The sequence below is a fragment of the Stegostoma tigrinum genome, chromosome 17, assembly GCF_030684315.1.
Source record: "Stegostoma tigrinum isolate sSteTig4 chromosome 17, sSteTig4.hap1, whole genome shotgun sequence".
Lineage (NCBI taxonomy): Eukaryota > Metazoa > Chordata > Chondrichthyes > Orectolobiformes > Stegostomatidae > Stegostoma > Stegostoma tigrinum.
Window position 1 is genome coordinate 26,585,663 of NC_081370.1, and position 27,869 is coordinate 26,613,531.

Below are 27,869 nucleotides of genomic sequence, written 5' to 3' on the forward strand. Positions count from 1 at the left end.
ATGTAGCACCTAGAACACACATGCAAACCATTTGACAAAGCTAAAGACGACATCAGGAAGGGTGTGCCAAAGTTTGGACGAAGAGGTGGATTTTAAAGAGCATGGAGTGATTTTATCAAAGTAGTCAGGGAGAGTGGCACTATGGACTTTTGAAGCCATGATCAACAGTGATATAATGGAATGAATTGAAATGAAGTTTCTCATTCACGTGCAAACTTGCAACAGTGCAGAACAGAAATATCAAATCTACTTGTGATCTAGCTCATTTCACTGGATTGCTCTAAAATTCCTTCACTCTTCTCCAATCTGCATTGAACATACTAGCATTTCTTGGCCAGTCTCTCTTTTTGGGTATACATCCTCTGCTTCACACAGCTGCTCTGAATGGCTTAGCTGATGCTTGAAATTTTGCATTAAGTGTCTGCAGGGAAAATTTGATTTGATTGATTATTGTTACATGTACCAAGATATAGTGAAAAGTATTGTTTTGTGTGCTATTCAGACAAATCATACCTTATGTAAATATGTCTCGGTGCACAGAAGGTGCAGAAAAAGGTCAATTCTAATATGAGGTCCATTCATGAGTCTGATGACAGGGAAGAAAAATTGTTCTTGAATCTGTTTTGAAATTGTTGTATTTTCGTCCTGATGGAAGAAAGCCTGATTGGAGTGCAAGGCCTCTGATTATGTTGCCCGCTTAATTGAGGCAGTGGGAAGTAGTGATGGAATCATCGGAAGGGGGACCGGTTTGCATGATGGACCAGGCTACGTTCACAGCTCCCTAATTTCTTGCAATCTTGCGCAATGCAGTAGCCCTGCCAAACTGTGATGTATCCAATAAAATGCTCTCTGTGGTGCATCTATAAAATTTAGTAAGTGTCATTGTGGATGTGCTGAATTTCCTTCACCTGAGGAAGTAGAAGCATTGGTGTGCTTTCTTGTAGCATCAACACAGACGGACCAGAACACATCATTGGTGATATTTACTCCTAGGAATTTGAAGCTTGGACATCTCCATCTTAGCACCATTGATACCGACAGGAGAGAGTCCTCCAATCCTCTTCCTGCAGTGGACGACCAGCTCCTTTGTTTTACTGAATTGAGGGAGAGATTATTGTCTTTACACCATGCAACTAAGCTGTCTTATTTCTTCACTGTACTCTGCCTAGTCGTTGTTTGGGATCCAGCCCAGTACAGTGGTATCAGCAGCAAATTTTAAATGGAATTAGAGTTGAATTTGACCACACAGTCGTGAGTGTATAAGGAGTATAGTAAGGGACTGGGTATAGAATCTTGCAGGGCATCAGTGTTGAGGATTATTGTGAGGGAGGTGTTGTTGCTTAGCGTTGCTTATTGCGGTCTGAAAGTCAGGAAGTCAAAGATCAAGTTGCAGAGTGGGGAGCAGAGTCCCAGGTCTTAGAGTCTGGAGATGAGTTTATTTGGAATTACAGTATTGAAGGTAGAGCTGAAGTTAACAAAAGGGAATCTGATGGAGGTGTCTTTGTTATCCAGATGTTGCAGGGATGACTGTATGGCCAGGGAGATGGTGTTTGCCATGAACCTATAGCGACGGTAGCTGAATTTTAGTGGATCAAGGCAATCTTGGAGGTTGGAGTTGATGCACTTCATAATGGATGGATGTCAGAGCCAACAGACAGTAGACATTAAGACACATTGCCTGATTGTTCTTTGGGACCGGGATGATGGTGGGCTTATTGAAGCAGGTGGGAACCTGAGATCAGAGTGAGGAGATGCGAAAGACATCTATGAATACTCCTGCCAGCTAGTCAGTGCAGAATCGGAGTGCACAGCTGGGGACTCCATCCAGCCGGTTGCTTTCCATGGGTTCGCTCTCCAGAAGGCCCCACTGATGCTTGCGGCGGTGACTGTGAGTACAGGTGCATCCGAGGCTGTTGGGCACTGACCTTATGTTCAAAACAAGCATAGATTGCATTGAGATAACAAGGTGTAGAGCTGGATGAACACAACAGGCCCGCCAGCACCAGAGGAGCAGGAAAGCTGATGTTTCGGGCCTCGACCCTTCTTCAGAAATTGGGGAGAGGAAGACGGTCCTGAAATAAATAGGGGGTGAGGCAGATAGAAGATGGATAAAGGAGAAGATAGGTGGAGAGGAGACAGACAGGTCAAAGAGGCAGGGATGGAGCGGTAAAGGTGAGTGTAGTTGGGGAGTCAGGGAGAGGACAGGTCAAGGGTCCGGGATGAGGCTAGTAGATGGGAGATGGGGGTAGGTAATGAGGTGGGAGGAGGGGATATGTGGAAAGGAGGACAGGTTAGGGAGGCGGGGCTGGGCTCGTTTTGGGATGTGATTGGGGGAGGGGAGATTTTGAAGCTTGTGAAGTCCACATTGATACCATTGGGCTGCAGGGTTCCTTGGCAAAATGAGGTGCAGTTCCTGCAACCATCGCGGTGGCATCGCTGTGGCACTGCAGAAGGTCCAGGATGGACATGTCATTTACGGAATGGGAGGGGGAGTTGAAATGGTTCGCGACTGGGAGGTGCAGTTGTTTATTGCGAACCGAGCGGAGGTGTTCTGCAAAGCGGTCCCCAAGCCTCCACTGGTTTCCCTGATGCATTGAGCTTATTGGGAAGGATGTATTGTTGTCAGTGATAATGTTCGACGTTGCTACCACAAAATGCTGTACTGCCCATCCTGAAACTTAGCATGTGAGATTAATAATTGATTGAGACTCATAATTACAGGAACCATTATGCTTAGGTCTTGAACTTCACCACAAAGTCCCTCCATCACTTTGAGGACGATACCATATCACTGCTATTACCAAGGCATCTGTCGTGTCTCCCCCCCCCCCCCCCCCTCCAAAATGAGTGATGTGTCTTACCAAAGCCAAGTACTGTGGATGTCCCAACTTTGAAATAAACAAATAATATTGGAAATTCTCTGCAGTCAAACGGCATCTGCGAGAGAGACACAAGAGTGAGTATTTCAGTCTGATAACCTTTCATCAGAATTGAGTAATGTTAGATTTGTAATAAGCTTAAGTTGGGGAAGGCAGTGTCACAGTGGTATTGTCACTGGACTTGATGCCCAGGCTAATGCTCTGGGGATATGGCTTTGAATCCCATGGCAGAAAGTGAAATTTGGATTAAATTTAAAAGCTTAATAAATGATGACGACAAAACCTTTGTTCTTTGGATAATGATGCCCCGTAACAAAGGTAAATTTGCCATCCACAACTGATCTACCTTATTTGTGACTGCACATCAATGTATTTGACTCTAAATGTCATATGAAATGGCTTCATAAGCCACTCAGTTGTATCTAATTGCTAAAAAGAAGAATGATACTCAAATGGATCACCTGGAAGTCACAATAGCATGTACAGCCCTGTTTACCTTGCAGAGTCATCCTTATGAATACCTGGGGGCTTGTGCCAATGTTCAAAGAGCTGTCCCAAAGACGAATCAAGAAACAGCTTGACATCATCTGCCAGGAATTATTACATGAGAATGGCTCAGACATTATCATCCCAGATGTGGTGACACAGTGGCATACAGAAGATATAGAGTAACCATGAGAATCCTCAACACGGACACCGTGAAGCGTCAGTGGCATCAAGTCAAATATGAGCAGTTCAACCTCCTGATTAGCACGTCCCACTCCCTCCTCAGCTGATGAATCATCCTGCTCCATGTTGGACACCAGTTGCTGGCAAAGACACAAGGTATTCTAGATTGGGAGTTTGATGACCATCACCTAGACTGGCATGATAGCACTGCCATGACTGAACTGGCTGAGTCTTAAAAGACATTGGTGTTAAACTGGCACCAACAAGACAGAAAATCTCATCCTCATTCGTCTATCTTTGGGAGAATAATTTATCCATGATGGTATTGGTACTGACCACCACACAGTCCTTGTGAAGATGAAGATCCATCTGTGTTGGGAAATCCCCCATCTTGTTGTGCAACGCTATCACTGGTTGAAAGGGAGATATTTTAAATTGTTCTATCAACTCAAGATTAGAAGCTCATGGTATGCTGTGGCAGCAGCACGTTCCCCACTTTGCCATTTACACCAAGGCAAGAAGTTCCGTGAAGAGCTCAGGAGACATACAGCGAGCAGTACCAGGTATGTGATGTCAACAAAATGAGACCTCAACAAGGCTATTCATTTCGCAAGCAGCATAAGTAATATGCAGTACTTAGAGTTAAGCACTCCGACAAATAAAGGGTTAAATCTAAACTCTGCAATCATGCTGTGTCTCGTCATAAACAATTGAACAACACACTGTAGGAGGAAGTTGCACAAATATTTCCATCTTCAATTGGGAGTTGAACAAATGAAAGAAAAGACAAAGCTGAAGGGTCTAAAAGCATTTTGCATGAGAAGCTCTGAGTGGACAATTAATCACCCTTTCACCTGAGGTTACCAGCACAGATGTTGGTTGTCAGCTGATTTAAACTACTTCATAATAAAAACTGGATGAAGCCCATGGACAGTAGAAAGGAAGTTGGCTGTAACTGTGCTGTACATACCAGTACAGTGATAACACTGGTGCCTACCTAGACATGCGGGAAATTGCCGAGATATGCCCTCTGCTCTAAAACCTGTAGAAATCCAACTGTGTTAAACAAACACCCAATCAGCATATGCTTAATCTGGAAAGTGTAATAGATAGTGCCATTTGAAGTAGCATTTATTCACTGGTTACCTGTTGATGCTCAGTTTGTAATCCGCCAGACCCACACAACTCTTGACTTTTTCTAATTTCAAAAATTTACTTTATTTGTAAAAAAAAACTTTGTACATGTACATTGACAAAAAAGCAGTTCAGTTCTGCACATTTGCAAATCAAGCAAACAAACAAAGCATTGAACTTTGACTCTATCCGAAAAAAAACCTCTCTTACACAGTACTAATATTCATAGGAGACACTAGGACGGTCTGATAACTAAACAGACCCCAATTTACCTTCAAAGGAAGGATCTCAGACAGTAGTCTTTCCCCATTGTGCCTAGGATGCAGCTGCCCCAAGCTTTAGTGCATTCCTCAGCACAGAGTCTTGCACCTCGGAATGTGCCAGTCTGCAACACACGGACGGCGTCACCTGTTTGTTCTGGAAGACCAACAAGATTTGGGCAAACCAAAGAGTGTCTTCAACTGAGTGGATGGTCCTCCAGGCACAGTTGATGTTTGTCGAGGCATGCATCCTGGGGAACAGACAGTGCAGCACAGAGTCCTGCATCAGAGAGCTTGTCAAGGTTTGTCCTGAAAAAAAAATCAATGCACTTGCCTCCAGAATTTGTTTGCAGAGACACGCACGCGTACATGCACATGAAGCATGCTGCCAAATGACTCTGAAAGTTTGCTCAGGAAACGAAGCAACAGAATCTATGCTGTACTTTTCCCTCAGGATCTCAGATGCTATGTGCTGACTGCTTCCTGGTGGACTTGTGGTCAAATGTATTTTTCTTTGAAAATTTCTCTACGAAGGACACGTGATACAGAACAGTCCAACTACTTGGAGCATTCTACTGCAGCAAGGCCGATCTCATCCTTCACAACACCGGGAACAGGTAGAATCTCAGTGAAACTTGGTGTTTTCTCTCAGCCTGATGCAGCCGGATGCCAAGTTGGCCATCAGGATGAGGGCAGCATTAGGTATGTTCCTTATTTCCTCCCCACCCCTCCTGGCCCATAAAGAGTTTTGTACATGGAGTCCATGCAGACTCAGTCTCTCTTAGACTTCCAGATGAAAAGGAAAATGGCTCAGGTGACTAAAACAAAACATTTTTGCAGAATGGGCCAGACCTGTGCTCCGTACAACAGAGTCCTTCATCCTCATGACCAGGTTTATACCCACAAGGGACGGGGTGTGGTGCTCCTAAAGGAGCAGTTTCCGCTTCATTTTGGTGATGCACTCCCTAGATTTTATGCATGCTCCGGCCCCTCTGTACCATGTTCCCAACACCTTCATGTCACCTGTCCTGATGGTGAAGGGAATGAAGGATCGGTTGGCCCAATTTGTAAGGAATATGCTTCCAAGGCTAGTTCAAACTGGTTGCAGATGCCCATGCACCCGCATACTGACAGTGGATCTGAGCAGCAAACAGTGATGTCATCCATGTGGAGAGAAGCTTTGACTAGAAGGCCTCTGCTGCCTGGAATAGTCATGCCTTTTAGGCTCACGTGCTTCCTGATGGACTCAGCAAAGTGTTCTAAACAATTGTGTGATACTGTGTGATATCTTGTCAAAGACCTTCTCCTAGTCCAGGCTGATGAAGCAGGCATATGCAACCCCTTGTCCTGCAGATAGTCAACCATATCTCTGAGGACCATGAGACTCTGAGATCATCCTGCCTGGTACAGCACAGGTTTGGTTGGGATGAATCATTGACCCCAGAGCAGACCTGACCTGGTTGGTGATGACGGTAGGATTTTGTAGTCTGCATTCAGCAATGACTTCCTCCCTGTCTCCCTTCCGCTGGTAAATGAGGATGATGATACTTTCCTCATTGATTCACTCATGGTATCTGACGGAAGCCGACTGTTGCACACCTCCAGCAGTCCTAGCAAATCAAGTCCTACAGAGCTGAATACAACTTGGTTAGTAAGCAGTTGCTTCTGGGAGTTTTATCCTTTTCTAAGGACTCAAAGGCTTTGGTAAGCTCAACCAGAAATAATGACTAGTTCGGCCTTTCGCGTGTGCTGCCATCAGAGACCTTCGTGATAGAGTACAAGGAGCGAGTGGGAGGCTGCTCTGTCTGTGGGCTTTGTGTTATACAGTCTGACATGAAAGGATTTGCTGATCCTCATGATGTTAGATGGAGATGACTTTATAGAGCTACCATCTTCCTTCAGGCAGCTGAGCACAGAGATCTCTTTGCGCACTTTGTGGAAGAAGAAATGCACGCACATCTTATCCTGCTCCATGGAGTGGACCCTGGACCAGAAGATTATCTTGGAGTCCTCTTGAGGCAACAAGCAAGGGTTGCTGGCTCTCAACCTCCAGAGATAGTCCATGACATCGACCCCCATCGTCTGCAGCAGGAAAAGGTTCTGTTTTTCTGTAGTTTGGACAATTTTTTCCTGCCCCTGTCTGTTCTTCTGAACACCTTTGAGGATGAAGAACCTCTTGATGTTCTTTCAGTACCGAAGAAGGGTAATACCTGAAACATTGACTGCTCCTTGGATCCAGGTGCTGCCTGGCCTGCCATGTTTTTCCTGTTTGCCTATCCTGATGTTCTTCTCGACTGTTTCCCACTAGTCCACTGGAGAGACACTCTGCGTAATCTCTTTTGAGCTCCTGTGTGTTTTCTGGGATCAGCAGTTTAATGTCTAGCTTCCATGTTCTCTCGCCAGCCCGCTGGTCATCTTCTCTGTGATAGTTGGCCAGCAGGAGACAGTGGTCAGAAAAGAACACTGGCTTGACACTGGATCTAACTGAGAACATACAATACGCAAACAGGAAATCTGTTCTTAAGTGGATTGACCTATCTGGCTGCAACTCAGTGTATCTACACAGACTTCATCTGCAGGTGTGCTGAAGACATCATGCAACTTGGCAACTTGAACTGTTTCCATCAGAAATCTGGACATGGAGTCCAGTTCACTGTCAGCCCCTCCAGATCGTCCATTTGCATTGATGAAGCACAAGGAAGCACCTGCCCACCACCACCTTAATTTTGGTGAGGGTGCAGCTGCATCCTCGCAGCAAAATACTCAGGCCAGAGGAGCAACTGTCATTTCCCTCGGACAAAATTGAAGGCCCGTGGACCCATTAAGCTTGTGTTGTCCCATGCTCCAGCAGAAACAGGAGGTCTGCTTTGGTGTTGGCCAGGTAAGCCAATATGGAAACACATTGCATTATAGATTTAACACTGTACGCATTAATACTTGCAATTTTAAACATCCATTTTAAAAGTGTATAGAATTAACCAATGTCCATTTCACCACAGTCTTGTTACTGTGGGACTCCCTCTATCCATGTGGTGTGGGAAAACTGTTGGATATTGTCCACACAAGAGGGATTGCCCTGCTCTGGTGTTGTCATGGCAAGAATGAAGTCAGGGTCCAGTTCAGAGTTTGACAGACTGTCAGATTGTCGTGGCTCCCAGTTGGCTGGAGCTTTGGTACAGTGGGTACCTCCTGGTTCTTACCAGCTGGTGGTTGGGCTTCACTGGGCCCCTCAGGAAGTCCCGTGTTTCTCGGCTGGGGGATGCTTATCCTCTTCTCCGCCATGTGCTCTGCCTCTGATTTTTGTTGGTGGCCATCCCTCTGCACATCTTCGTCCTCAGAGGAGGTGCTAGTATGTCCGTCATGCGTTATTCTATTTTGCTGCATGGCTTTAGGACTCTCACATGTTTTTCTTTTTCAGTTGTTTCTCACTGGTATCCACTTGCCTGCTTTCTTGGTTTCCTCCTCTTCCTCCATTGACTTTTTCTGTTCAGGTGGAGAATGGATTGGTTGCTGTGCCTCTGCACTAGCTACCTTTTCCTCATCTCTAGCCTGTTCTCCCCTTGTGGGTACCCTTTGTATCAGTTTTCTTGCTGGGAGGTGGCACTTTACTGACCTTTAGGGGTCCACGGCTCACATTGCCACTTCTGGCCATCTGCGCATAAGTGGCACTTCCTGCAGAGAGTCACTTTGCAGTCTGCTGCCACGTGCCCTACCCTCCTGCAGGCTCAGCACTCTCTGGGCTGCCCCGCATGCATCAGGTAGCCTTGGCTCCCTTCGATTGCAAAGCTGGAGGGTGTGTGGAGGATGTTACCACTGGCATCCACCCTCAGGGTCACCTTGCTGGTCCAGATTGTGAAGAGATCCACCACATCAGTGCTGCCTTCTTCAAGCTGCATGTACCTATATGGAAGGTTGGTCGGGGGTAGGGGTGCTTGTATAAATGGTTTGTGAAAACGTAGCTCCTCTGTGCAGGGCAATTGAATGATGGTGCTGCAGTCGAGGTAGAGAGGGGACTATCACCTCCTTTCTCCTCGAATATCTTCAGGAGATGCTCACATTGCTTCACACTTCTGAATGTTGCATCAAAGTATCCTCCACTGGGAAAATCCTGCAGGCAGAAAATATCTGCTGCTTGGAACCCATAATGATCCAAGAGGATTCTCTTCAAGAAGAATATCTGGTTTACTGGCGATCCTTCCTCCATTGTTTTCACAGTCTCCCTGACTGCTCCAGAATCCCTAGCCTGGGGTATGTATGGATGCTGAGGCCGCAGCTCTAGGTTGGCTTTTCCCTGAATTGGCATTAGGCCAAAGCCAGCATAAAGATCCACCAATAGCAGGTCAGCTGAACCAGTGGCCCTCTAACATCCAATCACAGTCATGATCCAGCGATGACCTCAATAGCTTAACACTGGTCCAGCCTCCCCTGCCAGGTAAGTATCTGTTCCTGACCTCTTGATCTGAACCTGGACAGAACTGCTGAACGTGAGAGAGAAAGTGAGAGTGACTGTCTTTGACATCAGAACAGCATTTAATTGAGTGTGACGCCAAGGGATCCTAGTAAAATTGGAGTCAGTTGGAATCATGAGAATGCTGTGTCAATTGGAGTCATATTTCACACTAGAGAACATGGTTCTAATTTTTGAGGGTCATTCGTCGAAACAGAGTGCCAGCATATTATTCAAATGGTGGTACAACGGAAAGTGTTGCTATTCAAAGGAACCTAGATGTCATGTATACCAGTCACTGAAAGTAAGCATGCACGTGCCATAAGCACTTAAGAAAACAAATGATATGTTGACCTTCATTGTAACAGAATCCGAGTATAGGGGTAAAGAAATCTGGCTACAATTATACAGGCTCTTGATGAGCCCACACTGGAATATGGTGTGCAGTGTTGGCCTCCTTATCTGAGAAAAGATAGACTTTGAGCAAATTCATGAAAATTTTCTAGGATGGCAGGTTTGTCATATGAGAAGAGACTGAATTGATTTAGCCTGTATTCGTGGGAGTTTTGAAGACCTGAGTGTTGGATTGAAGCATATACAATTCCAACAAGGCAGGACAAACTGGTTGGAGGGATGATCTTGCTGCCAGATATAGAGGTCTTTAACATGGGGTCATATCTCGGGATTTGAGGCAGACCATTTTGGACTAAGATGAGGAGAAATTCCTCCACTTGAAGGGTAGTGAGCCTGTGGAATTCTCTACCACATAACGTGGTGGAGGTTGCTTCGCTCGATGTATTCAGGAAAAACATTATAGCTTTCTTCATTTTTACACACTTTTTGGATGTGGGCATCTCTGGCGGGCCAGCATTTTTTTTTATTGCCCGTCCATAATTTGTGAGATACCTTGTTAAAGCACTTTAGTCAGTATGCTGTAGGTTGACCCACAATGCCTTTCGGTATAGAATTCCAGAATTTGACCCAGCAACAAGAAAGGAACAATGATATTCCCAAGTCAGGATGCTGAGCAGCTTACAGTAGAACTTGCAGGTCGTGGTATTCCTGTGTATCTGCTTTCTTTGTCCTTCTAGATGGAAGTAGATGCATGAGGTTGGCTAGTGGATCTCGCTGACTATGAGCTTCCTGATTGACTCACATTAACAGCCCTAGTCAGGGAGTATTGGCTGACAGATATGAACAGGAGTCCCAGGGATTCCCCTTGCTCTAGGGACTGGCTGTGAGCTAGCTGGACATGTACTGTACACATGCAAATAAGGAGTGACTCGGTGATGAGATACTGGCCTGTATGGAATTACTTCAGTGATGGGAGAATGCTGCTAAAGAAAATTTGCTTACAACAGTCATCTTTGAGTTGGGTTAACCATGACTAACAGCATGCCTTTATTTGGGAAGCTTGGCTGGTCCAATCCTACCATCAAAGACTAGGCCTACTATGTGAAAAGCATGCATTATTTTTTCCAGGCAAATGAAATTCAGGCAGATGAAAAGCCACAAGTAATTCTTCTGACTGCTTGTGGATCTGCAGCATTTTTAGGTATTAGGGGTCTAAATTGCCCTGATGTACGAGATTCTAAAAACTTTCTAGAGTTGACAGATTTAATTCAGGAATATTACAACCTCGAGCTGCCTAATATTCTGATATGCTATCAGTTTTACTGGGTAGTTTGAAAGTGAAAACCAGGGGACTCTGTGTTGGGATTTTTGATGAAGTTAAGATGACTGACAGGCATGTGATTTTTGGTTGACCTTAAATGACATGCAGAGAGACTTTGTTTGGTATGTGGGATTACTGATGCAACCGTACAAAAACACCTGTTATCTGAAGCCCAATGGATTTCAATCAGGCACTACAATAGGATTTGTCATTAGAAGATGTGGCAGATAGTGCATGTGAGTTACAGGAATCCCAATGGAAATGGTCACGGTTAACTTTCCAACTGAGCTTGAGCAACACCGATTGAGTGTAGGCATTCACATAGTCTCATGCAGGACATATCCTGAGCAGAGGGACTCCAGATAAGCCCACAAAAAAACCCTATAACAAAGCTGACCTTCTGCTAACTGGCTAAAATATTCTTCAGAATCCAGGCCAGCAAGCCACTGTAGTTGCTGCCTCTATGTAAACTTGAGACAGCAAAGGAGTCCTACAAAGCCTGACTTGAGTAAGAAAACGTGCAAGCTGGGACCCAGGAGAGTGCACACCCTGGATTGGAACAGTTAAATTGCTTAACAACATCCAAATCAGAACCACTTGCCGTAAATGTCTGGTGAAATGGTCACCTGGTTTTAGTGGACGTCAATCCTGGAGCAGCTGTATCAGTGATTGCAGAGCCCATCTTAAACAAGATTTATATGGACTCGGACAACAAAGAACAAAGAAAATTACAACACAGGAACAGGCACTTTGGCCTTCCAAGCCTGCACCGCCATGCTGCCTGTCACAGCTAAAATACCCTCCCTTTCCAGGGACCATACCCCTCTCTTCCCTTCCTATTCATGTATTTGTCACACCCGTTAAAAGTCACTATAGCACTTGCTTCTACCACCTTCCCCGGCAGCGAGTTCCAGGTACCCACCACGCTCTGTTTTTAAAAAATAACTTGCCTCGTCCATCACCTTTAAACCTTGTGCCTCGCATCTTAAACCTATGTTCCCAAGTAACTGATTCTTCCACCCTGGGAAAAAGCTTCTGATTGTCCATTCTGTCCATGCCTTTCATAATCTTGTTAGATCTCTATCATGTTGCCCTCAACCTCCATTGTTCCAGTGAGGACAACCCAAGTTTCTCCAACCTCTTCTCATAACTAATGCCCTCCATACCACGCAAAATCCTGATAAATCTTTTCTGTACTCTCTCCAAAGTCACCACATGCTGGTGTGGCGACCAAAATTGAACAGTATTCCAAATACAGACTAACTAAGGTTTTATAAAGCTGCAATATTACATGCCAGTTCTTAAACTCAGTGCCCTGGCCAATGAAAGCAAGCTTGCACTATGTCTTGTTGACTACCTTCTCCACCTGCATTGCCACTTTCAGTGACCTGTGTACCTGTACGTCCAGATCCCTAACAGTACTCTTAAGGAGTCTGCCACTTACTATATATTTTCCATCTTGCCTCACATTTTTCCAGATTAAACTCCTGCCCAAGTCATCACCTGTTCTTTCTCCTGATGTATCCTGTGATGTCCTCATCACTGTCCACAATTCCACCAGCCTTTGTGTCATCCCTAAACTTACGAATCAAACCAGTTACATTTCCCTCCAAATCATTTATTTATATTACAAAAATCAAAAGCCCCAACACTGATTCCAGCCTAATACCACTAGTCAAGGTCCTCCATTCAGAAAAAGCATCCTTCCACTGGTATCCTGTGTCTTCTATGGCAGTGAATTTTTTTATCCATTTTGCAAGCTCACCTTTAATCCCACACGACTTTACCATCTGTGCCTGTCTGCCTTGAAGGATCTTGTCAAAGGCCTTACTGAAGTCCACGTAGACAACTTCCACTGCTTCCTCTCATCGATCATCTTCATCACTTCCTCAACAAACGCAATTAAGTTAGTGAGACATGACCTCCTGTTCACATACCTGGTCTTCTATCTCTGCTGGCTATTGGGAGGCCTACAGTAAATGCCAAACATTATGATTGCACTCTTACTACTCCTGAGCTCTAGTTAGTGAGACACGACCTCCCGTTCACAATACCATGTTGCCTCCCACTAACATGCCCACTTATTTCCAAGCCAGGAGTAAATCCTGTCTTGAAGAATCCTCTCCAGTAATTTCCCTACCACTGACGTAAGGCTCACCAGCCTGTAATTTGCTGGATTATCCCTGCCACCCTTCTTAAACAAAGGAACAACATTGCCTATTCTCCAATTGTCTGGGACCTCCTCTGTGGCCAGTGAGAATACAAATATTTCCCTCAAGGCCCCAGCAGTTTCCTCCCTTGCTTCTGTCAGTATTCTGGAGTATATCTCATCAGACCCTAGGGACTTGGCTACCATAATGTTTTTCAAGATCCCCAATACATCCTCCGTTTTGATCTCAACATGACCCAAACTATCGACACATCCTTCCCCAGACTCATCATCTACCAAGTCCTTCTGTATGGTGAATATGGACTTAAAGTTTTCATTTAATACCTCACCCATTTCCTCCGGTTTCACGCATAAATTCTCTTCTCTGCCCTTGAGTGGGCTACCCCTCTCCCTGGCTACCCTCTTGCTCTGAATATGTGTAAAAACCCTTGGGATTTTCCTTAATCCTGTTGGTCAATGACTTTTCATGACTCCTTTTAGCCCACCTGACTCCTTGCTTAAGGTTCTTTCGACTTTGCTTGTATTCCACTCTTGCTTCATGTGTTCCCAGCCTTGATGAATGCTTCCTTTTTCTTCTTGACTAGGCTCACAATATCTCTTGTTACCCAAGGTTCCCTTAACTTGCCATACTTATCCTTCGTATAGGAATGTGCCAGTCCTGAATTCGCAGCAACCTCCACTTGAAAGCCTCCCACATACCAGATGTAGATATGTCCTCAACATCTGTCTCCAAGCTACATTTTTCAAATATTGTCCAAATACTGTAATTAGCCTTCCCCCAATTTAGCACCTTCACCTGATAACTATCTTTATCCATTAGTATCTTAAAGCTAACTGAATTGTGATCGCTGTTCCTGAGCTGCTCTCCTCCTGATACGTCGACCACCTGGCCAGGCCCATTCCCCAATACTAGGTCTAGTACAACCGCTTTCGTAGTTGGACTATCTACATACTGTTTCAAGAAAACCTCCTGGATGCTCCTTACAAACTGCCTGATGTGCGTCCCAAGCACTACATGAGCCCCAGTCAATATGTGGGAAGTTAAAATCACCCATGACGACAGCCTTGTTACTTTTACATCTTGCCAAAATCTGCCTATGTATCTGTTCTTCTAACTCCTGCTGGCTGTTGGTATAGTAAACTCCAAACATTATGATTGCACTCGTCCTGTTCCTGAGCTCTAACTATTGTGTTGCTGTAAGAGCCATCCGAGGTGTCCTCTTACAGTACAGCTGTGATTATGTCCTTAACAAGTAGCGCAACTCACCCACCACTTTTACATCCTCTTTCCTGCCTGAAACATCTGTAATCCTGTCCTTTCCTTGACTAAGTCTCTGGAATAGCAACAATGTCATTGTTCCAAGTGCTAACCCAAGCTCTAAATTCATCTGCCTTACCTGTTACTCTTCTTGCATTGAAACAGATGCACTTCAGTCCACCAGACTTGCTTTGATCAACAACTACTCCCTGTCTGCTGTTGCTCTGAGTCTTACTGGCCCTATTCTCTCGTTCCCTTTCAGTCAATTCACCTTTGCTTTGGTTTTGACCCCCCTGCAAAGCTAGTTTAAATCTTCTTGAGTAACACGAGCAAACCTCCCAGTCAGAATATTTGTGCCCCTCCAATTTAGATGCAACCTGTCCTTCTTGTACAGGTCCCACCTGCCCCAGAACAGAACCCAATGGTTCAGATACCTGAAACCTTCCCTCCTACACTATTTGTTTAGCCATGTTTTGAGTTGTACCATCTTCTCATTTCTAGCGTCACTGGCATGCGGTGCAGGGAGTAATCCCAAGAATATAACCCTGGAGGTCTTGCTTTTTAACTTTCTACCTAACTCCCTGAACTGCTGCTGCAAGGCCTTGTCGCTCTTCCTACCTATGTCATTTCCCACCAATATGTACCATGACCTCTGGCTGTTCACCCTATCCCTACAGAATGCTTTCTGCCCGTTCAGAGATATCCTTGACCCTGGCAGCTGGAAGGTAAGATACCATCTTGGAGTCTCTTATGTCCACAGAAACACCTGTCTGTACCCCTAACTATAAGAGTCCCCTATAACTAGGGCTCTAGTGCTCTTTGTGTTTCCCTCCTTAAGAACAGAGCCGGCCGTGGTGCCACCAGTCTGGCTGCTGCTGCTGTTATCCCTTGATAGGCCACAACCCCAATTAAGCTTTTTAAAAAAATTTATTAAGCACTTATCTTACTTATCGGCATGAATAGTCGAAGTAGGTCTTCCCTCACTCACCTTCCCAGGACGGTCTATAGATCTCTTCCATTCCCTTGCTCTGGTCCTCACAGTGGTGTCTGTCTTTTTTTTTGGTTAGAGGAGGAGGTAGGGAGGGCAGTACTGTGGAAGTGTTTGGGGTTGAACTGTCACTAGACATCAGCCCCTCCATAAAACACCTTCTGGAAGCAGTGACCCTGAAGTTTGAACTTAATGTCGGCCAGACTGATAACATTTACCCCGCAGCCATTATAGATTAAGGGTACAACTTTGGCTCTGGCTTCCTATGAGAAACAGTTTGTGCAGTTCGTGTTGATTTGCAGTAAAATGCTTTGGCCCAAGCTTGATGGGGTGGAATTGGTTGAAAAAGATTCACTTGATTGGATTTGATGTTTTGCGATCAGAAAATTGTTACCGGAATGAAGTCCTAAATCAATGCCCAAAAGTTTCTCGTCAAGGTTTAGGGACTATCAGAGGAGCTGAGGCCATCTTACATTTTGACCAGGAAGCAATTGTGCGATTCTGCAAGGCTCACCAAGTGCTATGTGCCTTCTGTGCAAATGTACAGGCAGAAATCAGGAGGCTGCAAAGTGAAGGAATCATCAAACTTATACAGTTTGCAGAATGGGCAGCACCAGTTGTACCGATTGTGAAGCCTGATGGCTTGGTTCACCTTTTTGGGGATTTTAAGCAAACTGTAAACTGCTTCTCGCAGCTGGATAAATACCCAATCCCTCACATAGAGGATTTGCATGCAAAACTGGCAAAGGGCAGCTGACTTTCATGAAGCTGGCCATGAGCCATGAGTACCTGTAATTCTGACCAAATGAGGATTCTGAGATGTATGGCATAGTTAGTACCCATAATGCTTTGTACCAATGTACGAGACTGCTGTTTGTGGGTATCATCAGCCTCCACCCTTTTCCAGCTGATGGATACCCTGCTGTTATCATCATTGGGGCACTGTTGACCAGAAACTCAGTTGAACTCATTGCATAAACACCATGACTAAAACACACCGTTGATGTCTAAGTCAGAGGTGGAGGAACTGGACCTGGAGAAACTGCAAGAAAAATAAAAGGCCTACATCCTTGAAGTTAGAAGGGGAATAATGTAGTACTTGGAACAAGGTTGGCTAGGTGGATCTGATTATGAATTCCCTGATTGGGGCTGTTAACCTGGGCCTATTGGGGAGTCCTGGCTGACACATAAACAGGAGTTTCAGGGATTGTGCTCACTCTAGGGCCTGGCTGACAGCTGGTCAGAGTCCATGTATTGTGCACATGTACATAAAGTGTGACTAACTGAGAGGACATTAGCCTCCATGGAGTTATTTCACTGTTTTAGAGTTATGATGAGTTACTACAATGCATCTTGTAGATAGTACACATTGCTTCTACTGAATGTTGGTGGTGGAGGGAGTGAATGCTTCCATATTTGCTTCCAATCAAATGGACCCCTTTGTTAGAGAATCCCTATAGTGTGGAAACAGGCCATTTGGCCCAACAAGTCCACACTGACTCTCTGAAAAATCATCTCACCCAGACTCGCCCCATAACCCTGTATTTCCCATGGCTAATCTGCTTAACTTACACATTCCTGGCTACTATGGCCAATTTAGTGTGCCCAGTCCACTGAACCTGCTCTTCTTTGGAAAGTGGGAGGAAACTGGAGCACCAGAGGAAACCCATGTAGACACAGCGAGAATGTGCAACTCTACCCAGACAGTCGCCTGAGGCTGGGTTTGGGCCCAGATCCCTGGTGCTGTGAGGTAGCAGTGCTAACCACTGAGCTGCCGTGCCGCCCATGTGCATCTCGGGTAGCTTGTCTTGGATTGTGTAGGGCTACTTGAGTTTTATTGAAGCTGCACCTATCTTTGCCACTGGGAAGTATTCTATCACACTCCTGAGTTGTGCCTTTGTAGATGGTGGGCAAGCTTTGACCAGTCAGGATGAGTTACTCACCAAGTATTCCAAGCCTCTGACATGCTGCTGTAGTCACTCTGTTTATGTAATGACTCCAGTTGAGTTTCTGATCAACCATAACCCCAAGGTGATTGATCATGGGGAATTCATCAATGGTAACGCCATTGTATGTCAAGGAATGGTGATTACATTATCTCTCATTGGAGTTGATCAATGCCTGGTAATGATGTGGTACAAACATTTCTTGCCCCTTGTCAGCCCAAGTCAGGATATTGACTAAATCTGATGTGTTTGTTGTAGGATCACTTAGCTCTGTCTGTCACTTGCTGCTTCTGTTTGGCATACAAGTAGTCCTATTTGGTAGCTTCACCAGGTTGACACCTCATTTTCAGATGCACCTTGTGTTGCTTCTAGCATTACTCCTGCATGTCTCTCCCTACCTTGCTCACTTGCAGACCAGCTCATGTTTTGCTCTCCTCTGGTTCTTGGCTGTTGACCACACATGCGCACAAACAAACTCTGGCACGCATGCTCGCTTGGGCTCACATCCCTCGCTCATGCTGTCATTTCACACAGTTACTTTGTTTTGTTTCCTTATCACCTTTCTTAAATCATGGCATCATGTTGGCCAACCCCCAGTGTTTCAGCACCTCACCTGCTGCTATCAGTGATACAGATATCTCAGCAAGGGGCCCACAAATCACTTCCTTAACTTCCCATAGAGTTCTCAGACATACCTGATCAGGTCCTGGCGATTTATCTACCTTTGTGTTCTGAAATATGGACAATTTTCAAGATGTCGTTATTTATTTCCCGACGTTCTGTATCTCCTTTATCCTTCTCTGCAGTAAACACTGATGCAATACAGTCATTTTGTATCTCCTCCATCTCCTGCGTTTCTACACATAGGCAGCCTCGCTGATCTTTGAGGTTTACAGTTCTGTCCCTAGTTAGCCTTTTGTCGTTAATTTATTTATAAAATTCCTTTGGCTTCTCATTAACCCAAATCGCCAAAGCAATTTCATGTCCCCATTTTGCCCTCCTGATTTCCCTCTTAAGTATACTCCTGTTGCATTCATACTTTTTTAAGGATTCACTACAGTCTATACTTCACATATGTTGCCTTTTTCTTGATCAAAACCTCAATTTCTCTCGTCATCTAGTATTCCCTGCACCTATCTGCCTTGCCCTTCACCCTAACAGTCTCTGGACTCTCATCTCATGTTTGAAGGTTTCCCATTTTCCAGCCATTCTTTTACCTGCAAGCATCCACCCCCAGTCAATTTTTGAAAGCTCTTGCTTTAATGCTGTCAAAATTGGCCCTCATCCAATTTTGAACTTTAACTTTTAGATCTGGTCTGTCCTTTTCCAACACTGTTTTAAAACTATTAGAATAATGGTTTGCTGGACCCAAAATTCTCCCCCTCTGCAGCCTAAATCACTTGCCCTGTTTCATTTCTCTTGGGTAGGTTTTGCACCTTCTCTAGTAGCTGCAGTCACGTACTGAATCAGAGAATTTCTTGTATATACTTAATAAGTGCTACGCCATCCAATCCCTTAACACTGTGGCAGTCCCAGTCTATGTTTGGAAAGTTAAAATCCCCTGCCATAACCCTCGTGTTATTCTTACTGATAATTGCCATCTCTTGACAAATTTATTTCTCAATTTCCTGCTGACTACTGGGGTGGGTTTATAGTACGATCCCAATAAGGTCATCATCCTTTTCTCATTTCTCAATTCCAGCCGCATAACTTGCCTGGATGTATTCTCAGGAATAGCCTCCCTAAGTACAGCCATAATGTTAGCCCTAATTAAAAATGCTACTCACCCTCCTCTCTTGCTCACCTTTCTATCCTTCCTATAGCATCTATACCATACAACATTAACCTGCCAGTCCTGTCCGTTCGGGAGCCAAGTAGTTACCATGATGTCGATATCCCAATCCCACGTTCTCAACCGTGTCCTCAACCATGTCCTGAGTTCACCTGCCTTACCTGTTTGGCCTCTTGCAGTGAAATAAATGTATTTAATTTATTAGTTCTACCTCATTCTTTGTTTTGTTCTTGCATAGCTTGACTGTTTGAGTTACTCCTTTTTCCCCAACTGTACCAAGCTCAGACTGAATTCTTTCCTCACCATCTCACTGGGTCTCACCCCACCGCCCCTCCCTCACCTTACTGGTTTAAATCCTCCCAAGCAGCTCTAGCAAATCTCCCTGCCAGTATATTAGTTCCCTTTTAATTCAGGTCCAGTCAGAATTCAAAAGGATTCAGCCATGTAATTTTGATAGATGGACGTGGGCTTTAGAAGTTGAAACTACATGTGAAGCTTCTGGATTATTTTGCTAAAGGAATGTAAAAACTTTTTGACTTCCATAACAAGAATTGATATCAAGGACCAAAGGGCTGCAACTGCGAGGTAGACAGCAATGATGACTGATGAGTACGAGTTGGTCCACAAAAAAACCCTTTTCTGTCATCTCTATAAATTCAAAGGAATCAAAATTAGGAGGGTGAAGTGAAATCAAGTAACTAAAACAAGGAATGGATAGCTGGAAATACCCTCGGTAATGTCTTCAAACCAAAAAGGAAAGTAATGAAGGAGGTGAAAATTGGAAACACCTCAGCTTCCATTGTAACAAGGTGGAACATTTGTTCAGAATGCTTCAAGTTATGAGGGAAATCATGGGACTTGTTCGAGTTCAAAAAAGTGAGTCTGAGAAGGAAACTCAAGGAATAGACCATGGATGAGATAGTTTTAACCACAGCTAAGAGACTGGGGATAAACACTAATATGAGTGCAGAAGAAGTATTTAGGGTATATGGGAGGTGTGAAGGGTTTTAATTTAAAGGGAAGGTAATCTTTACAAAGTTACTGGTGTTGGCTGGCCCTCATTTTCCAGATTTGACAATTCATGCTAGTAATTTGGGGGTGGATGATATCTTGTAAAACTGTAAATTGGGAATAGAGAATCCACTGAGATTTTTGTAATAAAAACTAAACCAGTCTCAGAAGATGCATCACAGAGACTTGAAGGTTGTTGTTAATGCTTAAACTTTTGATGTCGATGCCCAACATGGAAACAAGGAAATGCTAATTTCCACTGATCATAATCCACTGGTCTTCATTGAAAATCTCATAACTTGAATACATTACAAGTCTTTAACTTTTAAAGGATTGCAAGAATAACAAAGCTTGCTTTCTAGCATGTTAGCCCAGTGAGGCCTGTCAATGCAAAATGTTCGAATAAACTTTGAAATGTACAAACACTGTACATGGGAAATAAGAATGATGTAACAAGTGGACTCAGTAGAGCATAAACCTGAAAAATGCTGTGTGATTCTGAAGGCTTTTCCCTGTCCTTCTAACTAATACCTGAAAAAGCCACTAGAGTTGTACAGTAGTACAGCACAGATACAGGCCATACAATCGAATTCATCTGAGGTAACAAGATATCCTAAATTAATCTAGTCTGGTTTGTGGCATTTGGCCCATATCCCTGTATACCTTTTCTATTCAAGTACCCATCCAGATGCCTTTTAAATGTTATATTTGTACCAGCATCCTCTATTTCCTCTGGCAATTCATTCTACATGCACATGTTGCCCCTTAAGTCCCTTTTAAACCTTTTCCCTTCTCACCTTAAACCTATGCGCTCTAGTTTTGAACTCCCTTATTCTGGGGAAAAGACCTTGACTGTTCACCCAATCCATGTCCCTCATGATTTTATAAACTTCTTTACAGTCACTCCTCAGCCTCTGATTCTTTTTGCATTGAAGAGCTCCCATCTCATTGACCAGGCTTTGGGCAAATCTGTGTATTAACCTACTGCTGAACATCTTCATTAAGTGACATAATTCAGGATCTCGAGATGGGATTGGGGCAACACCAGCGCATGCTTTTGTACATTGGGGCCGTGTGAACTTTCCATTGAAGAAACATTGCTTGTGTACGATATGAACCTGTGGGAAATCCTAAACTGTGCGAAAAAATATCAAAAGACAGAGAAAGTAACATTGCAGCTGCACATGACAAGATCTCTGAATGCAAGAAGCAGATTCTACAAGCAAAATGAATTCCAAAAAAAATCAAGATTTCGTATTAGAACATAGAACATAGAAAAGTACAGCACAGTACAGAACCTTCGGCCCACGATATTGTGCCATGGAATAATCCTAATCCAAAAATAAAATAACCTAACCTACATTCCCCTCAATTCAGTGCTGTCCATGTGCATGTCTAGCAGTCGCTTAAATGTCACTAATGACTCTGCTTCCACGACTACCACTGGTAAACTCTTCCATGCGCTCACAACTCTCTGGGTGAAGAACATCCCTCTGACGTCTCCTCTATACCTTCCAACTAACGCCTTAAAACTATGACCCCTCATGGCAGTCAGTCCTGCCCTGAGGAAAAGTCTCTGGCTATCGACTCTATGCATGCCTCTTGTTACCTTGTATACCTCGATCAGGGCACCTCCCTTCCTCCTTCTCTCCAGAGAGAAAAGTCCGAGCTTAGTCAACCTCTCCTCGTAAGACAAGCCCTCCAGTCCAGGCAGCATCCTGGTAAACCTCCTTTGCACCCTCTCCAAAGCCTCCACATCTTTCCTATAATAGGGCGACCAGATCTGGACACAATATTCCAAGTGTGGTCTCACCAGGGTTTTGTAGAGCTGCAGCATAACCTCGCAGCTCTTAAACTCGATCCCTCTGTTAATGAAAGCCAAAACACCATTTGCTTTCTTAACAACCTTATCCACCGGGGTGGCAACTTTGAGGGAGCTATGCACTTGAACACCAAGATCCCGCTGTTCCTCCACACTGCTGAGAATCCTGCCTTTAATCCTATATTGAGCATTTAAATTCGACCTTCCAAAATGCGTCACTTCGCATTTATCCAGGTTGAACTCCATCTGCCATTTCTCAGTCCAGCTCTGCATTCTGTCAATGTCTCGCTGAAACCCGCAATAGCCCTCGATACTATCAACGGCACCTCCAACCTTTGTGTCATCAGCAAACATACTAACCCACCCCTCAACCTCCTCATCCAAGTCATTTATAAAAATTACAAAGAGCAGAGGCCCGAGAACAGAGCCCTGCGGGACACCACTCAGCACTGACCTCCAGGCAGAATACTTACCATCTACAGCCACTCTCTGCCTCCTGTCAGCCAACCAATTCTGAATCCAGACAGCCAAATCACCCTGTATTCCATACCTCCTGACTTTATGAATGAACCTGCCGTGGGGAACCTTATCAAATGCCTTGCTGAAGTCCATGTACACCACATACACTGCTCGACCCTCATCAACCTGTCTCGTGACTTCCTCAAAGAACTCAATAAGATTTGTAAGGCATGACCTGCCCCTCAAAAAGCCATGCTGACTCCCTTTAATCACGCTATGCTTTTCCAAATTAATAAGTTAATAAAAGTGATACAATAGCATCCTGATGGGCATTAAACCTAACAACATTAATCTGCTCGGAAAACTTTGCTCACATTTTGGCAGCTGCAGCAAATTCCATCACAGCAACTAAGGCAATCTATAACAGTCTAAAACGAGAGACATTCTGAATCAAACTATCTACAGCATTCTGAAAGAAAAAAGATCAATTTTCTCTATTTCTCACCTGTTAATCGATTTTTTTAAAAAAAACAAGTCTGAGATCTGATTCTACATCTTTGATGAAAACTAATCTTCCATATACCATAACCTGTCTCTTTCACTGAGATTTCTTTTGAGACTGTCAAAGAGGCAAAAACATCTTTAAGTGCCAAGTGTACCAACTTCACTTAATGTTGTTACAGTTTCAAAAATTTGTTGGAGATCTAAGTGTTTGCATATGATGACTGTCAAGTCTGCCACAATAGTGGAATAAGCATCAAGAAAATAGAATGCTGGGTTATCTATACGTTGAGTACCAATCTGAAGAAGGGTTACTGGACTCAAAATGTTAACTGTTTCCCTCCACAGATGCTGCCAGTGTTTTTTCAGTAATTTCTGTTTTTTTTGTTTCAGACTTGAATATATACAAGATGAGCAGCCATATATATTGTTAAAAACTAAAACTAGACAAGTTTCTGCTAAGGACAGGATTAAGTGTTTAAGTCAAGTTCAAATTTCATTGTGTTTTGTATGGCTTTTAGAGAAGATTTTTGAAACAAAGTACTTAATTATTAACTGCTAGCTTTTTATTTAGGCTTGCCTTGGCCTCATTTACACAGTGTACATCGACAGCCTGAATGTGAACTTGGAAAATGTGATTGCCAACCTTTTTACATGTTTGGTGCCAGTTGCTGGAGGGTCACAGGTAAGAGAAATTCTGCTGCTTCTGTGATAATTCAAATTTCAGAATTAATAATCTATTCCTTTGCTTACGGCAATCTTTTTAGTTGCTTTCTGGACTTGAAGGTTTTGGAAACTTGAACCACATTACTTCAGTATGCACTATTATTGTGCAGTACACATACTGAATGTAATATGACAAATTATCCCTTTATTCATGTTGGTCCTAAATTTTGTCAGACATTTGCTCCATTTTGTAGCCCCACCTAAACTATTGAAAGCTATTCTTGTCACTCAGCTCACCAGTTCAGTGACTGGTGACTGCCAGATCCTAGGATTCCTGTCATTATTTATGCTGGAGGCAGTTAGGATGATGCATATTCAGATAAGTGACGGACGTTGACGTAATGTATGACTTTTGTATGACACTCAATCTGAGATTCTATCAAATCAACTATCCAAACTCTGAAATGTTTCTGTGTTTCATTTTTATAATTCTATCAGCTTTGCTTAGTAGTTTTAAGAATAAAAGAAATAGAAGCAGGAGGATACTGTCGTCATTTAGGATGTTTATGGCTGGTCTACCTGAACTACATCTTCCAGTGCTATCCGTGTAAGCTTCAATTTCCTTAATTATCCAAATAATCTATCCATACGACCATGAAGCATAGGAGCAGATACAAGCTGTTCAATGTGTTCAGATTCTGTTCGACTATGCAGTGAAATCATGGTTGATATAATAAGCCTTGACTTCAGAAGAGATTCCTCCACTGCCTTCAAAAAGCTTATTCTGAGATTATGCTCTCTGCTCCCAGACTCTCAAACCAGGCAAATAACATTTTCAGAGATAACAGTGTGAAGCTGGATGAATACAGCTGGACATGCAGCATCCGAAACATCAACTTTCCTGCTCCTCTGCTGTTTGGCCTGCTGTGTTCATCCAGCTTCTCACCGTGTTATCTCAGATTCTGCAGCATCGGCAGTTCCTACTATCCGAATAACATTTCCAATTTACCCTGTCAAGTCCCTAAGAATTTTGAATGTTTTAAAGTGGTCACCTCTCATTCTTCTGAACACCAGTGAGTACAGACTTACCATTTCAACCTATCTTCATAAGATAGCCCCTCCATATCCAGAATGTAGCTAGTGAGCCGTACCTGGACTGTGTCCAAATCCAGTGTATCTTTACCTAGCCCAAGGGCCCAAAACTGATCACAGTATTTCAGTGTGGTCTAACTGGTGCCTTGTATGTAGATTTAGCAAAATTTCCCTATTTTTCTAATGCATTACCTTTGAAATAGAGGCCAGCATTCCAACTACCTTCTTTATTACCCATTGAAATTGGATGTTTGCTTTTTGAGATATATGCATGAGGATTGTCAAATCTTCTTTAAGGTAGTTTTCCACATTCTTTCCCCATTTTAAAGAATATTTAGCTCCCGATTCTTCCTGCCATAATGCATAACCGTACATTTCTGCCATGTTATGTTTTATCTGCCAACTTGTTGAATGCTTGCTTGACTGTCAATACCCTTGCATATACTCTGTTATCTTCATCACTTGCCTTCCCATGTATTTTTGTGCCACTTGCAAACTTAACAATAGAACATATACTTACCTCATTTAAATCATTAACATATTGTAAATCATTTATGGCTCCTGTGCTGACCTGGGTGACAGTCCACTAATTATGGGTTACCATCCTGAAAATTTCAACTCCCTGTCCCAACTCTGTCTGTCTTCTATTAGTTAGCCAATCCTCTATCCATGTTGATATACTGCTTCCAACACCATAGTTTCTGCATCTTGTTACTGAAAATCTAAACATATTACAACCGCTGCTCCCCCTTTATCTATCCTGTTAGTTCCTCAAGGAATTCTAATAAATTTGCCAGGTCTGATTTCCCCTGCAAGAAGCTGAACTGACTCTGATCATCACTTGTGTTTCCAAATCCTCTGCGGTTATAACGGACTATGAAACATTTTCCCAGTAAAAGATGTTAAGCTAACTGGCCTACAATTGGCAGTTTCCCAATCCGCCGAGATTTTTCCAGAATCTAAGGATTTTTGAAAGGCTGCTCCGCAGTCCATCAATTATCTCTGTAGCTACTTCCTTTCATATCTTAGGATGCATCCCACCAGATCCAGGTATTTATTGGTTGCAAACCCATTTAGTTTCCCATTTTAATTATTATATTCATTTCCACTCCTTTTGCTGCTTGATTATTTCGTAATATTAGAGTGTGATCAGTGTCTTCCACTGTGAAGACTGATGCAAAGTATTTATTCAACTCTTCTTCCATTTCCAGGTTCCCCATTGTTAGCTCCCAAGCCTCATTCTCAAAGGTTTGGGTTCATTTTGGCCTCTCTCCTCTTCTTTGTGTATTTAAAGAAGCTCTCGCTGTCTATCTCGGTGTTACCCGTAAGCTTACTATCTTTTCCGGTTGAGATAGTGGGAACTGCAGATGCTGGAGAATCTGAGATAACAAGGTGTAGAGCTAAATGAGCATAGCAGGCCGAGCAGGAAAGCTGATGTTTTGGGCCTAGACCCCCCTCCAGAAACGGGGGAGGGGAAGGGAGTTCTGAAATAAATAGGGAAAGAGGGGGAGGCGAATAGAAGATAGATAGAGGAGAAGATACGTGGAGAGGAGATAGACCAGTCAAAGAGGTGGGGATGGAGCCAATCAAGGTGAGTGTAGGTGGGGAGGTAGGGAGTGGATAGGTCAGTCCAGGGAGGATGGACAGGTCGGTGGGGGTGGGATGAGGTTAGTAGGCAGTAGATGGGGATGGGGCTTGAGGTGGGAGGAAGGACAGGTTAGAGAGGCGAGGGCGAGCTGGACTGGTTTTGGATGCGATGGGGGAGGGAAGATTTTGATGCTGCTTGGGCTGCTGTGTTCATCCAGCTCTACACCTTGTTATCTTTTCCGTCTTTTATTTTTTATGATCATCATTTGGTTTTCCCAGTTCTCTTGCTTACCACTGATCTTTACCACATACGTGTTTTTTCTTTCGATTTGATGCGATCCGAACTCCCTTGGTGGATGATGGGTTTATTCCCTTCCCAGAATCCTCCATTCTCACTGGGATATATCTTTAGCTGTCAGCAATGAAGTATTTTCTGAAATGTCTGCTGTTTTCCTCAACTATCTTTGCAGTGAAACTCCTATCTGATCCACTCTAGCTAGCTCTGTCTGCATTCCCTTGTAATTACCCATATTAAGTTGAGCATATTTATTTCTGATCCAAGTTTTTCACTTTCAAACTGTGAATTTTTAACATTTTATGGTCCCTGTTTTTGAGGCACTCTTTTACTCTGATAGTGTTGATTAAATCTGCCTCTGTATAACAGATGCAAAATAACTTGATATTTGGTTAAAAACACAACTTTTTGTTAAAGGAAACCAACCCAAACACGCTATAAATTCTGCTTTGTAGCTACCTCTGTCGGTTCTGATTTTTCCCAATCCACATGTAGATTAGAGTCAGCTATGGTCAGTATGCAACTCTGTTAGATGCCTTTTATTGTCTCCTGGTTTCTTCTCTGTATTACTGAGCATCCCCTTTCTGGGGACCAAATAGACCATGTCTACTAATGCCATCTTCCCTTTTTTATTTCTTAGCTCCATCCGTTTATTTAGAACATAGAACATAGAACATAGGACAGTACAGCACAGAACAGGCCCTTCAGCCCACAATGTTGTGCTGACCATTGATCCTCATGTATGCACCCTCAAATTTCTGTGACCATATACATGTCCAGCAGTCTCTTAAATGACCCCAATGACCTTGCTTCCACAACTGCTGCTGGCAACACATTCCATGCTCTCACAACTCTCTGCGTAAAGAACCTGCCTCTGACATCCCCTCTATACTTTCCACCAACCAGCTTAAAACTATGACCCCTCGTGCTAGCCATTTCTGCCCTGGGAAATAGTCTCTGGCTATCAACTCTATCTATGCCTCTCATTATCTTGTATACCTCAATTAGGTCCCCTCTCCTCCTCCTTTTCTCCAATGAAAAGAGACCGAGCTCAGTCAACCTCTCTTCATAAGATAAGCCCTCCAGTCCAGGCAGCATCCTGGGGTAAACCTCCTCTGAACCCTCTCCAAAGCATCCACATCTTTCCGAGAATACGGCGACCAGAACTGGACGCAGTATTCCAAGTGCGGTCTAACCAAAGTTTTATAGAGCTGCAAC

General features: G+C 43.7%; 1 protein-coding gene across 5 annotated transcripts in view; it reads left to right on the top strand.

Annotated features, from left to right (window-relative positions):
* sbf2 (SET binding factor 2) overlaps positions 1–27,869 on the top strand; it is a 609,277-nt gene that overhangs the window by 260,517 nt on the left and 320,891 nt on the right. For all 5 annotated transcript variants that reach the window (XR_009446846.1, XR_009446845.1, XR_009446847.1 and 2 more), the window contains exon 5: positions 23,586–23,696. Coding sequence is in view for 2 of the 5 variants with exons in the window: in XM_059652034.1 (XP_059508017.1) it covers positions 23,586–23,696 (111 nt within the window). In the remaining 3 variants the exon portion in view is untranslated. The remainder of the gene's footprint in view (positions 1–23,585; positions 23,697–27,869) is intronic.